At 44.0% G+C, this 15,810-nt stretch overlaps 1 protein-coding gene across 2 annotated transcripts in view; it reads right to left on the bottom strand.

Annotated features, from left to right (window-relative positions):
• NR3C2 (nuclear receptor subfamily 3 group C member 2) overlaps positions 1 to 15,495 on the bottom strand; it is a 202,569-nt gene extending 187,074 nt beyond the window's left edge. Inside the window, exons 1-2 of one of the 2 annotated variants that reach the window (XM_057402046.1) lie at positions 15,102 to 15,495; positions 10,190 to 11,948 (exon numbers count right to left, since the gene is read on the bottom strand). In XM_057402046.1, the coding sequence (XP_057258029.1) occupies positions 10,190 to 11,946 (1,757 nt within the window). In that variant the 5' untranslated portion in view covers positions 11,947 to 11,948; positions 15,102 to 15,495. Of the gene's footprint in view, positions 1 to 10,189; positions 11,962 to 15,101 lie in introns of those variants that run through there. The other variant, XM_057402045.1, reaches the window with a different exon arrangement.
• Positions 15,496 to 15,810: the final 315 nt, after the last annotated feature.

Genomic DNA, 15,810 nt, shown 5'->3' with positions numbered 1-15,810 from the left:
AAGGTTAGTTGGGAAACAAGTGCAAATCAAGTGCATTGTTTCATTGCAACATTATCTTATGTCATTAGTTGGCAGCAGCCATAAAGCTCTGGACCACTTCCAACATTTACTTCCATACATGAGTAGAAGCTGACACGTCTAACCCCCACACACTTTATTCATCTTCCAGCTAGTTTACTTGGATTCGGATTAAAACAAGAATTTAAAAATCCTAATCAAATCAACTAGATTGTTCTGTTTTGCCATCGTGTATGCAAAGGAAGAGTACAGTAAAGCCATGCAGGGTTTGTAGAAGCTAATCCTGCAGCAATGTGGTTTTATTTAATGCATTTTACACCCAGGTAGTCTGTGACAAAGACTCAATGCACCATTTTGACTAGCCAGTCACGTTCAGTAACTGTTTTCTGATCCTTAAGGAATATTTATTGGTCAATATTTGCTTTTAATTATTAACTTCAGAAAACCTTAGTGCTCTAAACCAAATTTAAAATAACAAAACAAAACCACAGCGCACCCTAAAGCCAAGCGAACAGGCTACCAGCTGGGGGCAATCCCTAAGAAATGGAGGAAGAGGACCTCTGCCACAGCATCCCACCAGGGCATCCTGTCCTCTCCCTGCACGGTTCAAGGTGCCCAGAGAGATGCAGAAGCCCCGGCATGCATAGCTTCAGAGGGCATGTTTACTGCCCAAGTCTACGGACATGCACACAACAGATGACACTGCCCAACTCTGGGACGAGACCTCTTGCCAGTTACACAAAGAGACACCTACAGTGATCCAGAAGCATGCATCCCTTGAGCGAGGGGCCAGAAATAATGTGCATTTACTTTCTACTAAATAAACAATAATAATAAAAACAGGCTTATACATGGCAAATATAATGCTATACTGTCTTCAAATGAGACTCTAATTTTTTCAGCAAGTTTTCACATATCCTAGGATCAACACATATGTGAGGGTTTTGTTGTTTTGTTACGGTTCAATTTACCCAAATGAGTTTGGAAGTTAACGAAGTCAGATCTAGGAAAGTAGATCTGAAGCTCTTATTAGAGGAAGAGCTCCCTAACTGCTCTAACATACTGCACTCTCTAGCACAAATTTAATTTAGTTTAAAATAATGATGCTGACAGCTCAGATAGTCTGCCTGGAAACTGTGCAAATTTCCCACCCACCTTCATTTGCAAGGTCCCTGGCACTCCAGTCTTCAAAAGCGCTGAAGTGCATGACAGGTTTCTAGAGACAAGCCTTCAGCAATGCTAAAAGTGAGATCGCCGACCTTTCAGAGCAGCTCATATCTGAACTCAAGCCTCCTGAGGGAAAATAAAGGTTGCTGTCTTGATGCCCCAAACTTAAGGCACACTTCCAGAAGCAATCCCTTTCCTGCTCCTACTCTGATAGCAGGGACATGAAACTTGTCTGGGAGACTAGGCTCCACCTGCAGTCTTGCATCAGTCAGACAAGAGACTCTGTTTGAAGAGGGAATAAGGCTAATCACCTGCCAAAGTGCCCCGTCCGCACTCCCTTAGCTGCAGCAGTACTGACGAAGAGCCAGAGATACAAACACGATTGATTTTTCAAGGTGAGACACTGCCAGAGTAAACCAGGGCTTGCCGGTTGTGAAACCAGTTTCCAAAGGGCTCACAGAGCACAGGTCTCAGTAAGGACATGCCAGGTGACGCATTCACACGGGTACACGGATGCGGCTGCCTTGCGCAAGCTCACGGGGATGCACGGGTGCAGGCAGCTGCCTGCCACAGCCGGGCAATGTGCCTCTGATGGCACAGGCACTTCAGCGCATTCTCATACCAGCAAAACTCAGCGGCTGCCCCTTTTTCCACATGCCCTGAATCTGCCATCAAGCACAGCCTGACTTAAAACTCACTTGAGCAGGGCACTGCTTTGCCTAGAGAACTGCTCCAACCTCCCCTGGGGACTCCTGAGCCCCTCCATCCCAACGCTTTGAGGCAGGTATGGAAGAAGAGCTGGCAAACAGAAGAAATGAAGTACTATAGCGATAGATTCTGCAGGACTGCGCTACCATGTCAGCACAACACAGTAATCAGAAACCCACTGACAAAAACGCTAGCAAGACCCTACAGTTCAGCAGCTGGGACAAGTCAAAATCCTAGTCAGGACAATCATACCTACTTAATTCCCAGTTCTGACCATAACACCGTTGATAGATTGTAATGGCCAAAATAAACCTCTAAAATACATATTTACTTTGCAGACTTAAGACTGAATATGAACCTGAAATGGTCATACACACACACACAAAAATAGAAGAAAGATATTCTCCCAAATCCAAAAGATTCAGAAAACATTAATAATAAAGGGTCTTTATAATCCATTTTTTTCCCCAGAAACCTAATTCCTAGGGAATTAGTTTATAAAGCCACCACTTTTAGAAACCTGGGACAGTACCTCTCGGAAGCAGACAAGGAAAGAAAAGCTAAACAGAAAACATTCCTGTGTCCTGTCCAAATTTTAGCCTGAAAGCCCATTCAAAGAGTTATTTCACCTCCAAATGCAAGCAGAAAGTACTGTTTAGAAGAAAAAATTGAAATGAGTAAAGTGATATAAAAATTGTCAGAAACATTCAGCAATTAGTCTGAAATTTGCTTTTTAACCTCAGGGTTGTAACTCTTTGATCTATTATTATCACTAACCACAATCAGCAGCGTACCCATGCACACTTAAGAAAGAGTACAAATTCCTATAAGCCATTTTACGTATTATCCACAAATACTGGATGCTGTTTCTGCTGAGATGTTCCAACCAAAGTTTACTATTTTCCTTTCTAAAGAAATATCTTTATATATTAACCTAAAGTTACCCTACCTCCAAATATGAAATTTAAGCTACCAATTAGGACCATGATGTAAAAACGCAGCTTACAGATTTCAGGTTTGTAAAAATTTAATTTAGCAACCAGCAAACAACACATTCTAATGTAACTGCAGGAGCTTAATTCACAATTTAAAGAAAAGAAATAAAATTCAAGTTCTTTTCTTGTTACCTAACACTAACATGGGAATTTGTTATAATACAGTTCAATAAAGAAACCATCTTGCACGCATATTTATTCAGTTAGATGATGATAGTTAGATGAATAGATACAACCAGTGTTAATTATTTTCATAAGAATCCAGAATCATCAACAGCATGGGTTTGGTTTTCTGCAGCTTTCATTTTGTTTTGTTTTGTTTTGTTTGGGGGGAAGGGGAAAGTGTTCCTTGGGGACTGGGAAGAATCGAGGTAGGCTTTGTGGTTTAAATCCTTCAGCACTGATTTCAGTAAAGCAGAGAAAGACAACCACCCAGATCACATCCTTTCAGAAAACACACTGTTAAGCTCTGGTAAGCCATGTTAACAAACCAAAAACAAAAATCAGAACACCCAAACAAGGTCAAGGCTTCCTATTTAAAGAGACAGTTTATTTGAAAATGTCCCAGAAGTAAATCAGCTGTCAAAGTTTTGTAAAATTTCGGGGTTCCTGAACAGAAAGACATGTATTAACAAGGATGCACACTCACCCTGCTCCCAGGTGTGAGAAGGGAGCCCAGCGCTGAGCCAAGAGCCACTACTGCCACTCTTGTCAGTAGTGGTACTGGAGCAGGCTACGCTGGGAACTGCTGGCACAGATAAGGAAGGCCTTCCTGACCTATGAACCCTTCTCCTGTAGCGTAAGTCAAAAAAGCATGCCTTCCTCCAAGAAGTCTCCTCTGGAAGCAAAACCAATGTGGCTCCAGCAGGAGAGGGCTTCCATGAGGATCCAATAGATGGTGACCTTCCACTGCAGTTTGCACTAGTAGGGCAGCAAGCAGTCAAATCATGCCACGGTCTATTTAGGGTGCATTCAAACATGTCAAATAATGCTGCAAGGACTTGGGCAATTGCATACAGTGGAAATAGTCTTAGTTTTTTCTCCACAGATCTCTCACTCTGAGGAGACTGCAGCTAAAGTAAAGTAATTTGTATGTTGAGCACCAAGCACTGTGTAGCAACCAGCTGCATGTGAAAACTCATTAATGTATTCAACTGAAACGTATTTAATACCTGTTTTTCACACACCCTTTCTTTGTAGCTTCCTTGTCAGGCCATTTTTATCACTCTTATACAGCCATACTGCAAGACACATTTGCCAGAAAACAAGTTATGGCTCTATACTCATTTGAAAATGTAGTATTTTGGGGCCTCTGAGAGCTTAGACCTGAAATCACAGAATTCCAATGTTCTCCCAAAAAGTTTTGGTTGAAATCAGTCCATTTTTTTATTCCAGATCCTACAAGTCCATTTGAAGACTTAGTACATAAAGAAACAAAAACTGCCTTTTAAAAACATACCCTGAAAACACAAGTGCCAAGATTATGGCTTGGCAATACATTATCTCTTAGCATAAATGTGCATTTAAGATTATTTCTTAGGCTCCTGTCCCTTTCTGTCCCTTCAATTTGCTCTTGCATCCATGCCACCCCACACTACTCACCAAGTTGCCCTTTCCTGTTGGGTTTTAGAGTTTCAGAGTGAACTGCATAAGGAACCCAACTTGGGTCTCCTATACAATACACCCAAAGAGCAAAACCAGAGTCAGACCAGACAACGCATGGCCCAAGACTGTTATTTCACCACTACAAACAATATACTCTTCAGCTACAAGCAGCACCCAACAGCAACCAGTACTCAGTCCTGGGTTCAGCAAAGCCCCAACACGTATCTAGAAATCTGATTCAGCAGGCAAAGCACTTCACAGCAGGTTTAAGCTCCATGAATGCTAAGTGTTGCTTTAGTAAGGACAAGTTATGGAATCGCAGCGTAACAATTTACTCCCTCTCCAGACAATACCAGTACTGCACGTGTGTTGATACCACTGCAGCAATCCCTATGCTTACCTGCATAACTGTAACATGTATCCCATAAAACAGGATGGAAACATTTTTATACAGTACATATTTCAGACATTCGTGTCTTCCAGGCCCCATGAAAATGGACTGATCCGTACTGCCAGAATACAGATAATCACAGTTTCTTCTGCTTGCTAAGATCTGCGCACACAGGTGATCCCACCTTCCTCTTTTTCAGAAAACCATCAGAAGAAGATATCAGAGTGGGATTTTATATCACCAAAAGTGATAGCTAGGAAGCAATTACTATGATCAGAATAAACTATGGCAAACTGATTTCCAACAGCCACCTACTGCAAAGTTCAACAGTATCAACTAGCAACAGAAATGTTTTAGTAAAACACAACATTACTTACCCCCACACAAAAAGAAACAAACAATCCCTAGATATTGGCATATGTATTGCCAACAGAGCCCTTATTTCCCCAGATTTAGAAGATCTGCCCCTTTATGGAACACAGTTTTCCAGCAATGTGGACTTCTCCCTGCCACAGCACAGGAGTCAACTGATGTGTATAAATTTAAGGGGAAAATAGGCATCAGTAGCAGTCACATTTGCAAATGATACTTTATAAAGACTCTGAACTCCTTAATAAAATAGTAAAATAAAACAAAAAGCACCCTCAAGAACGTACCAAAGAAAGATGTAGAAAGTATGGGGCTGTTAAATGCATGCTGGTATGCTAAGGAGAACCTTTAGACCTCCTGCCCTGACATACTAATAGAGACTTTTAACTTCTATAGCAAGAAATACAGACATACATACACAGAAGTTTCTACTGCATCAAGATTATACCCAGAACTGTTAAAAATGGCACAAAAATATACAGAAACCTACAAAAAAAGAAAGTATAACTTTAAAAAATGTAAGAAAAAAAAGAGAGAAAAAGTACAGATTTAAGGCTACAGTCTATGATATTAAAGAATCACTGTTGAAAAAGAAAGTTTGCAGTGAATTTGTAGGAAGCAAAAGGGGAAAAGAGTCCTGCCAAGCATGGAGAATATTTTAACAGCATAGTCTTCTACCATGAAGTCAACAGCAAACAGAGGTCAAGGCCATTCATAAATTCTAAAAATAATATCTATCAGACCTCTGCCTCTCTGGCAGGTATAATTCTGATAAGTGTCTATTCTAGATAATATTTAACATAGAAGTTTATTTCCAAAAATACTTGCAATAGCCTGAAATCAGATTTAAGCAGAATCACCCATTCAAGTCAGTAAAGGTTACATATAAACAAAGATCATGCTGTTGGGTTGGTTTTTTGTTCTGTGTTGGGTTGGGTGAGGTCCTGGGGGTTGCACAAGTAGTGTCTATTAAAAAACATGTGAATGGCTCAGGAACAGATAGAAGTCCCTAAAATATTTTCAATGTTTGATCAAAGATTTGACCGTAAACCCAAAGAAGTCAATGACAGTCTTTCAACACCCTTTAACAGATACAAATCAGACTCTAGAATATCATGAAACACTGAAGAGAATTCTCCTTGTCTTAATGACAACAACTGAAATATAACTATTGATAAATGTATGCAACTTACGTTAAAATAGTAATATACTAGATTACATCACACTGTGTTACACCAGTAGAACTGCCAGGAAGAAACAACAGTAGGAGTTTCAGTCCTTTGTTTCTACCAGAACTTCTGAGAAAAGCAAATACGTATGTGTACATTCATGAGTTAATATGCAAATTAGAGGGAAAAGACACACTTGCAGAAGCAGCTTTGGGTAAGAGCTAATGCAGCGGAAAGGTCATTCTCCCCAATTTTTACTGTTGCTTCAAGCAACCACTACATTTTCTGAGGCTGTCTGGATTCGCAGTGTAGGTTTCCATCAATGACATCACACAATCACACGTATCTTCTTTTTCAAGCCCCCTTTGCTATTGTTTAGTTTAGAAACCATTATTTCTTAGGAAATGTCATTCATGGAGGGGGGATCTACACACACAGACATACAGGTATGATTCACCCTCTCTAAAAATTAAACATGTAAAAATATTTCAAAAACAAAGGCATGTTCTGCATGCATATTAGCAGGAGAAAAACATTTTTAAAGCAATAAGGGAACTTGAGTTTGCTGAAGAGGCTCTTGCAACCCAAACACAAGCAATATTATAAAGAAAGTTACCAGCGAGTAACTTAAAAAGAACCGTAACTGTGGACATCTAATAAAAGTAACTGAAGGAGAAAAAGAGAAATGTTCTGGCTGACAGCAGGGACTTGGCACAGTCAATAAGGTAGCAAGGGATTTTAAATGCCTAAACTATGTTTAGTAGATACTATCAGCAAGTATAACTGACTTGAGAAAGGCGATATTCTAACAGGGAGAAAAAAAATTAACGTTTAATCTAAAGATTCACTCTTAGTGTGAAACGTCTTCTTCATTCCTGGTCACCCACTCCTCTTCACCATGTCAGCTGCAAGACAGACGCGGTCCAAAAAAGGTATGTTATCAAGGTTCAGAAAGCAATGCTGTCAAAACAAGATATACTCAATGCTGGTCATTTATTGACTTAAGAGAACCGTGTAGCCTATTTTTTCCCTGCACCTTAGTCTTTGCTTATGGCAATTTATACTGCAGCATAAGTATACCTGAAAAAAGATGAAGACTTACACTACCAGAAATTTAAAAATATTGCAGACTTTGAAGGGTTAATCACAGCTGTAGAAGTCTGCAAAATGTATGATGCCTCATATGGTTGATACATCAGGGAAAAAAAGCCTGACTGGAAATAACAAGGATCTAGCTTGGATGTAGAGTGCAGAGATGCAATGCTGCTGAAATGATCACATGAAGGAAGAAAGACTTTACAACCCCCATACCATGCTGACATGGGACAGCTGAAACCCACCTTGGGATATCAGGCCTGACATGGTTTTAAACTATGAGTGCTTTATTACAACACTTTGGAGCATGAACAAACTTGTGCCCGATTTCCTCTTGTTTTAGCTGGAACGCAGCACAGAAATGAAAAGCAAAGATCAGTTCAAGGTTCGTTAGCAAGAGTGAGCTTTTACATGTGTAACACCCTCAGATGAGTCTTTCAGATTTGCCCTGCCAGCAGACAAATACCTGAGCAGGCACCTATTCATTCAAATCTGTACTGCTAAAATGACCTCTACATGAATTTACCTTGGAACTTGTAAGGGCTTTGCACAGGCTCCCGGCTGCACCTGTTAGCATAAAGCCACTGGCAAGCGCAACACTTTGTTAAATAATGGGGCTGAGTTTAGAGATTTGAAATGATGACACATGTCCTAATCTGAACTACAGATCAGGATGCCTGAAGTGTCGCAACCTTGCAGATCTCCATCACCTGAACAGAACTCCACAAATGCAGCAATAGCTCTGAGCGCTAAAAATTGCAGGATTTCAATCCTGCAAAGTAACAGCTATGCTTACCTTCATATCTTACTGAGATAGGAGCGGAGAGAACAAAGACAGGAAAGTGTATCAAGCCTGTGTCATCATCAAGCCTGATGATATACCCATTTACTGGTATAGAGGTAAACAGATGGGAAGAGCTACCGTGGACTAATGTCAGATGAAGAGACTCCTTTGAAAGCCTCATGAGAAACTGTCATTCAAAACGTTAACTACTGATGACAACCATGCTCCTACCTGCATTTCTCTACTTAACGTGCATGTCCCTGCAAAGATGACAACCTTGACTCAGCGCAAGCAGCACTTACGCAAGAGTTCTCATGGCTGGCAGGAGCTACTTGCCCAAGTAACAGTGCTCAACCACAAAGGCAGTAAAATACTGGGTCTTTATTTTCAGGCATCCCATCAGTCTTCTGGTGAACTTTTCTCACCATATAAATAATGCATTTTATGAAAATTTCATCAGGTAAAATAACCAGAAAACAGCAACTTCATCTTCCTTGATTCAGGAAAACACATTTAAGCCAAGCCTGGATGGTAACAAATATCCAGCTACATGCAAAGTTCAGTATGAAGGTGGGATATAGCCCTTTTAAGTTGAGAAAGATGTATTAAAAAGTACATTCTTTAGAGACTATATCTGAAATGGTCAAAGCAGAAGTGAAGCATGGCTTGCAAAACAGTAAGGAGATTGCAGAGGTAGCGAACAGATCTGAGAATAAAGTGAAAATATTTGAAGTCTTTTTTTTCCCTCATGGATAGATAGGCTCTTTTCCCTCCTCAAAAGCATCATTATTTTAAGTATTTTTTCATTTCAACACTATTTCTTCAGAAATATTTAGCATCATATAAATATGGAAAACACTACTCATCCTCTTCACCCCACTCCAAGAATAAGGCAGACGTTTCATTCCCTGAGGGCAGCTGCATATCTCATGATGAGAAAAAAAAAAAAAGACTTGAGAAAGGTAAAGGCAAATTCTGTTACTGATTATTTCACTGAGCTTTAGCACAAAGCTTTGGCAAGCCTGTTTGACACAGGAAGAGTCTGTGCAACTATTCTAACTAAGTCATACTGTCAGATGCGCTTAATAACTTGTAACATTGATTATGAAACCAGATAGTTCATGAAAGTAAGTGTCCTTTATGAGATACATGAACACCTGTTTGCTGAAGAAGTGCATGCTCTACGAGTCAGCCAAGGAATACAAATTCAAACGACACTTGCATATTTCTCTTCCACCAAAAGTGAGGAGATCAGTTTATCCATTTATCCCTTTCAAATGCGTCAAGTTTTAACAGCCCTCCTCCTTCTGGAGGCATTTTTCTATATATACAAACCAAATGTTCCTACAGTTAAAATACAGAAATAATATGTTGCCAAAGGCTTGTAAGGTTTAGTTTTTACACTTAACCAGTTAAAGTCCAGCGCAAACTTATAATCATGCATCTTAACAAAAACAGATTCCTGACACTATGGTTTTCTTATTCTCAACATTTCATCTGAGGCACAGCACACTCAAACACCAGCTAAGAAAGAATAACCATTATAGGACACACGAGAGCAATTTTACTAAGCTCTCATTATAGGAAAAACAACATTTATAGTAGTAAGAGCTCATAAACATACTAGAGCTACACATTCAAATCTAATAACTATAGAATATAATATGTTCTTTTTAAATATTAAAGCCAGCATTTCGTTTTTGTTAAAGGCAGAGTAAAAACACAGCAAATCTAACAATAAGAACTGAAATGCAAATGAAGAATTATGTATCAGCTTGAGAAATACTGCCCTAGTCCCCATTTTAATCCATGCCTTTTATGTTTAGTGCAGGGGAAGAAGAAAATAAAGAAGGGAGAGGTAGAGGACAGAAGTAATTTGCCTGCTCACCTGGACACATTTTCTGGAATGTACTCTAGAACTGGATACCCATCACTTCGTCTGGATGCCAACTCCGAATGCGACTTCCAGGTCTCCACTAGCGTGCTGACAGGAGGGAACGAGCTCAAGTGCTGAAATGCCTGCTCTCGAGCAACCGGTCGCGACAAAGATATCGTGCCTTGGGCACCGATCCTGTAGTGAAATGACTGTCCACCTGAATTTACACCCACAATGGCAGAGGATGGTATACTGTTTTCTTGGTAGTAGCTGCCATCATCAGGCTCCTGCTTAATGCCCATACGTAGGCCTGGATTTGGAAAACCGCTACCTTCACAACTTCCGTCAAATGAAGAAACAGGTGGTCCTAAAATCCCAGAAAGAGAGTAATAGTCTTTGTCATCCATAAAAGAAAAATACGAGCCATCTGTAAATGGGAAAGGATTTACTGTTTGATTCCCTTTAAAAGACGCACCAGAGCAAGGATGCTTGGCTGACTCTTGCTTCACTGGTACTGAAAAGGGGGAATCGGAGTTTATTTTGCTGCTGTCACCAATGCACGCGCTGCCAAAGGAACCGTCTGGCTCAGGCTTTATGAACTGAACAAGGTTCATCTGACTGTTGTTGGAGATGGCGTCCTCCATTTCCTCCATCTTAGGAAATGTGAGTTCTTGAGCACCCTTGTCTTTTGCTTCTGGACTAGGAACAGTATCTTGGCTTCTGCTAGGTCCCGCTGGTGTGCTGGAAGCTGGGAATCCTAGGGAGTTGTTTATGGGGCTACAGATGGATGATCCCACAGTGCTAACCGCTGGACTAGAACGAGTGGACCTATTATTGGCATTGGAAGGGCTGGCAATGGAGCTCCTCGAGTTCAGGTTCGCAGGACTGGACACAGAAGATCGCATAGTGATATTACTGGGACTTGAGACAGGAGATTTCACGCTGCAATGACTGGGAGGACTAGAAATTGGTGATTTCATGCTACTTATAGGGCTAGAAAGTGGAGACCCCACATTGCTAACGTGTGCGGGACTGTGCAACATAGACCCCCGGTTTTCAACGTTCGGCGAGCGTGACAAAGGGGTTCCCTGGCCAATGGGGCTGTGCACGGCAAAGTTCCCAAAGTTAGCAGTAGTTGAGGACACAGAGTTAACTCCCGCAGGACTACACACCGAGGAAGCCATGTTCTGAGGGCTGCAGCCCGAAGGGCTTTTCTCTTGACACATGATAGGGCTTTTGACAATAGCGTGCATGGCACCACCGTTTACAGTGCTCCCAGAGTCCGACATCAAAGACCTCAAGGGTCTGCTGGTGCTGTGGAGGGGAGAAGAGCAGTGGCCATTCTCCTTGTAGAGCTTCACCAGCTGCCCCACATTCTGGTACATCTTCCCTGGGCTTCCCTGGTTCTGCTGATCGTAGGGGTAATCGGCATCTCGTATCGAATCCATATATAAACCCATGGACTCGGCCACTGTTGCTGACAGCTCCTTGGATTCCGTTTCAGTTTTGATGTCAGAGGGTAGAAGACCAGGCTGACTGCTGTCTTGCTGCAGGCAGGAGAGTAGCTCAGGCTTTTCTTTGTTGTTTCCTTGAGCGCTGCTGTTTGCAAAAGCTCCAGCAGCACAGCTTACGTTTACAATCTCCATATAGTTATTGTCATCAGTCTGCTCTCCAGCACCTATAGAATACTCCACAGACTGAGAAACTTGACCCCACCGTCTCTCCATATCTAAGCCTTCTGGGTAGCTGTGGTATCCTTTTGTCTCCATAACTAGCAAAGACATATACAAAAAAGTTAAATTAATAAATGACAGGACAGTGTGACTTCCTAAGGAAATCTCCTAATTTCCTAAGGAAACAAGGCGTATCCGCTCACTCTGTCTATCCTCTTCTCTGCCTGCCAGTCCCGTTTCCCTGCCCCATCCATCATCTCTCAACCATTTGTGCAATTTCAATCAAACCAAGGGAAAAGGTCTCACAGATATGACAGCCCTATAGATTCTGAGAGAAAATGCTCAGCAGTCAGAAAAGATCCAAATTATTGCTCCCAGCCTTGCCCCGAAAAGAACAGCTCTGCAGCATCAGCACAACCACTGCCCACCGTTGCTGGCCACAGCCCCACGGTCAGTGCTGCCCCTCTCTCAGGGACCTGGAAGAAAGGGAAGGGGGTAGCAAGGACAAAGGGGGAACCAGAGAGGTCCTGAAAGGACACACTGGTGGTAGGCAGGGCATAAACGCTGTGGAAATTGGACATTACATCTCTGCTCCTCCAAGGACCTTGCACTACCATACTACAGGGAGAGCAAAGCAAGGCAGGCTGTTGTGCTAAGGGCGTTTCTCTTCATCACCCAGTGTAACACAGGATGCTTCAGAAGGAAGCAGTAGTTCTGAGGGGCCAGGATCTGGTCTGCCCCTTCACAGTTATGCAAACTGTTTGTACAATCACCTGAGGAAACCTGGAGGATTGGCTGGGCAGGAGGAGAAGCAAGCTAAATGCAAGCTAAATGGGAAACGTTTCTGCCACAGAGGAAGGGCATCAGATTAGGCGGGGATGCATGGCTGTTAAATGGATCTGTAGTTCTGCAAACCTCCACGGCAGTCAGGAAGAGGAATATATCTAGAGAAGTAAACCTTGTTCTAAAACAGACCCTAAAAAAAACCTTCCATCCTGCAGGCCACTCTCTCGAGGAAGGGAGCAAAATGCATGACCTAGCTACCCGTGTTCTGAACATCATGTGTAAGTAACAACAATTTTATTTCCTTTTTTTTTTAAAACTAATAGGTTTACAGTATCATTAGAACTGTAGAAACTCAAGTGCCAATAGTTACAGTATCAATATTATGCAAATAGTTTTTCCTTTCAGAATGTATTGATTTTCCAACATTTGATTTCATGTTTAATCCCATTACTTAACACTACTTAAAAATGTTATTATAAAGAAAATCATAAAACAACCCCCCAAAAAAACTAAATTAATGACTCAAATACTCTTTCCCCTTACTCTGACCTATGGCTCTATGCCTACATTCCCCTCAAGCAAATTTTATTAGAAGACAGAATCATGTGTATCCCACCACCACGAGTATCAAATCACATTCCTATAGTCTAAATTTCGAGACAGAAGTCCCTACTTTCATACAAAGTCACTCCCAGAAAATCTCCTACCCCTGAGTTAAGTGCTGAGCAAGCCTAATTCCTAGATAAATCAATTGCAGCTGCAAGTGACCAGAATTTCTGAAAACCAGTAAACTTATTTAAGGCTTAAAATTAGGATGTAAGTGAACTTTACCCCTCAGAACCACCAGCAGAACCCCTGCCTACCAGGAAATCCCAGTTATAGGCCTAACATTGCACAGGTGCACAAGCCTTGCAGCTACCTCTCCCACAGCTGTAAATTTCAAACTCCATACATAATCAATAAGTGAGCACACTCTGAAACTTCAGCAAATAAAAATCCAGGTCACACAAAGGAAAAAGAAATAAAAAACTGGAATGGCCTGGTCCTGCACTTGCACAGAGAGAAACACCGTCTGGGCCACACATCTGAAAGGATCATAGAACAGCAGAAAGAGTAGCTGTGGCCTGATACAAGTTCTGTTTAAAATGACAGCTATACACCAGTAAAATGCAGCAGCAAACAGGTTCTCGGGGAGTGCTGTTTTCTGTGCCTTGGTGGGTATTGGAAGTGAATAACCATTTCACGGCTTGCTGACAGCATGAGGGTTTGGGTTTGTTCTTCTCAGCAGAACTTATTACAACTTGACTAGCATGTTTATCTATGGTATCCACACTTCACCTATTGCACAGACATGCCTTTTTACTAACTTTCACTACCTGAATTTGACTGTGGGCTAACACAGACCACAACAGAAGCCGACTCATGTTACATATCAGAGCCAAGACCATCTGATATTCTGCAGAAGGAAGCTTATATTATGAGCACAGCAGTTTCCCCAGGACACACACCACACACCCGCCCCCCCCAAACAAGAAGTACTCGGACACTGCGAGTTACGTATTTCACCCCGAACATATCAACAAACACAGACCTCTGCAGTATAAGTCTCTGATCAATCAGGCATGAAACCAGTTTCACAGCAACAGTCGAATAAAAAATAGAAATCAAATGGTACCTGGTATCCCTGCAACCAAAAGGTCACCTAGATACAGGAAAACCTGAAGTAAATCCCGTTCCGTAAAAAAATCCTAACTCGATGGCTCGAGCGACCACCCACTTCTTATTACCCGGTGTTTGTAAAGCGAAATTTAAGTGTCACTGCCTGCGAGCAGCTCCGCCGACATAAAACCGACCAGGAGACAGGAGTTTCGTCTCGAGACATAGGCTAGGGTTTGCCCCCTCTTCCCCGGGCACCGAAGCAGGGCGGGGAGCGCGAGTAGTGTCCCTCGTGTCCCCCGCGGCGTGGGACTGCTCCCTCCGTCCTCACACGGACGGACACGCGTGTGAACGACCGCGCAGGCAGCGCTCGCCTCTATCTTCCTATCTGCCCTACGCGGCGCGGAGCATCCATCACAGCAGCTCCCGGCCACTACCACCGCTCTGAACTCCTAATCCGCCACCCCAAACTCCCCGTCAGCTGTCCCGCAGGTACAATCCGGATTATCCTCATGGGAAAAGCCAGCAGTGCCCGGGAGCTCCCTCCGTCCTTCCCACGCGTCCGCCGGGGATCGACTCGGGGAAGATAATGGGGGGGGGGGGGAAGCGGTTAGGAAAGCCCAAACCCGCTCTCGGCCCCTAAAGCGATGCAGGAAAGCGCTTTTTCTCCCGCGCAAGCAACACTCTCCACCCTCCACGGTGGAGAGGGTCCAGGTAACCACCATACCCCCCCCCCCCCCCGGAGAGCACTGAGGGGTGCCCCCGGGTGCCGACCCCCAAAGTGACCCCCACCGCCCCGCCAGCCCCACCTCAGGGTGCAGATCGGGGTGCCCCCCGCCCCCCGCGTCGGCCCCGGTCCCGCGGTAACTGTTGCGGCGGGGCGAGTCCCGGAGCCCCAGCCGGAGGGGCGCGGACCGGAGCGGAGGGCGGCGCGGAGCGGAGGAGCGGTCTGCGCTCAGCCCCCTCCCCTCCGTCCCGCCCGAGGCGAGGCGAGGCGCGCCGTGCCGCGCCGCCCGGTGACACGGAGCGGCACTCGGGAGGGGACGTGAAAAGGTGCCAAGTCCTTTAAAAACATGTCACATGCCCACCTAAAGTCGAAGTTTACGTCCCGCCCCCAGCCCGCCCTCATTGGCGGGCGGGACGCGGAGGTACGCGCGGCTGGGGCCGGCCCGCCGCCCCATTGGCTGGGAGACAAGTCAGTCACCCGCCGGGCGACATGACTGATACAAAGTTGCTGCGACACAGGCTGGAAAACGCATCTCCTTAAAGCCGCAGCGGCAGCCGCGGCCGCGCAGCCCCCGTAGCGCGCCCCGCCGGGACCCCAACCTTGCCGCCCCGACGTGCCCCCGGGGAAGGGTCGTGGGGAGGCGAGCGGGAGCCCCCCACGGGCCGGTGATGTGTGTGCGGCGCGGCCGCCCCCCCCCGCCCGGTGCCCGTGCCGCGCCGGCGGCAGGGCCAGGCATCGCGTCTCCGCCGGACCGGGATTTCCGCCTTGCAGAGACGCATGAATATGCAGCC

The sequence above is a fragment of the Pezoporus wallicus genome, unplaced genomic scaffold (assembly GCF_028554395.1).
Source record: "Pezoporus wallicus isolate ANWC-B61680 ecotype Strahan unplaced genomic scaffold, APGP_CSIRO_Pwel_v1 contig_7178, whole genome shotgun sequence".
Lineage (NCBI taxonomy): Eukaryota > Metazoa > Chordata > Aves > Psittaciformes > Psittacidae > Pezoporus > Pezoporus wallicus.
This window is presented reverse-complemented; position numbering and strand designations above follow the sequence as displayed.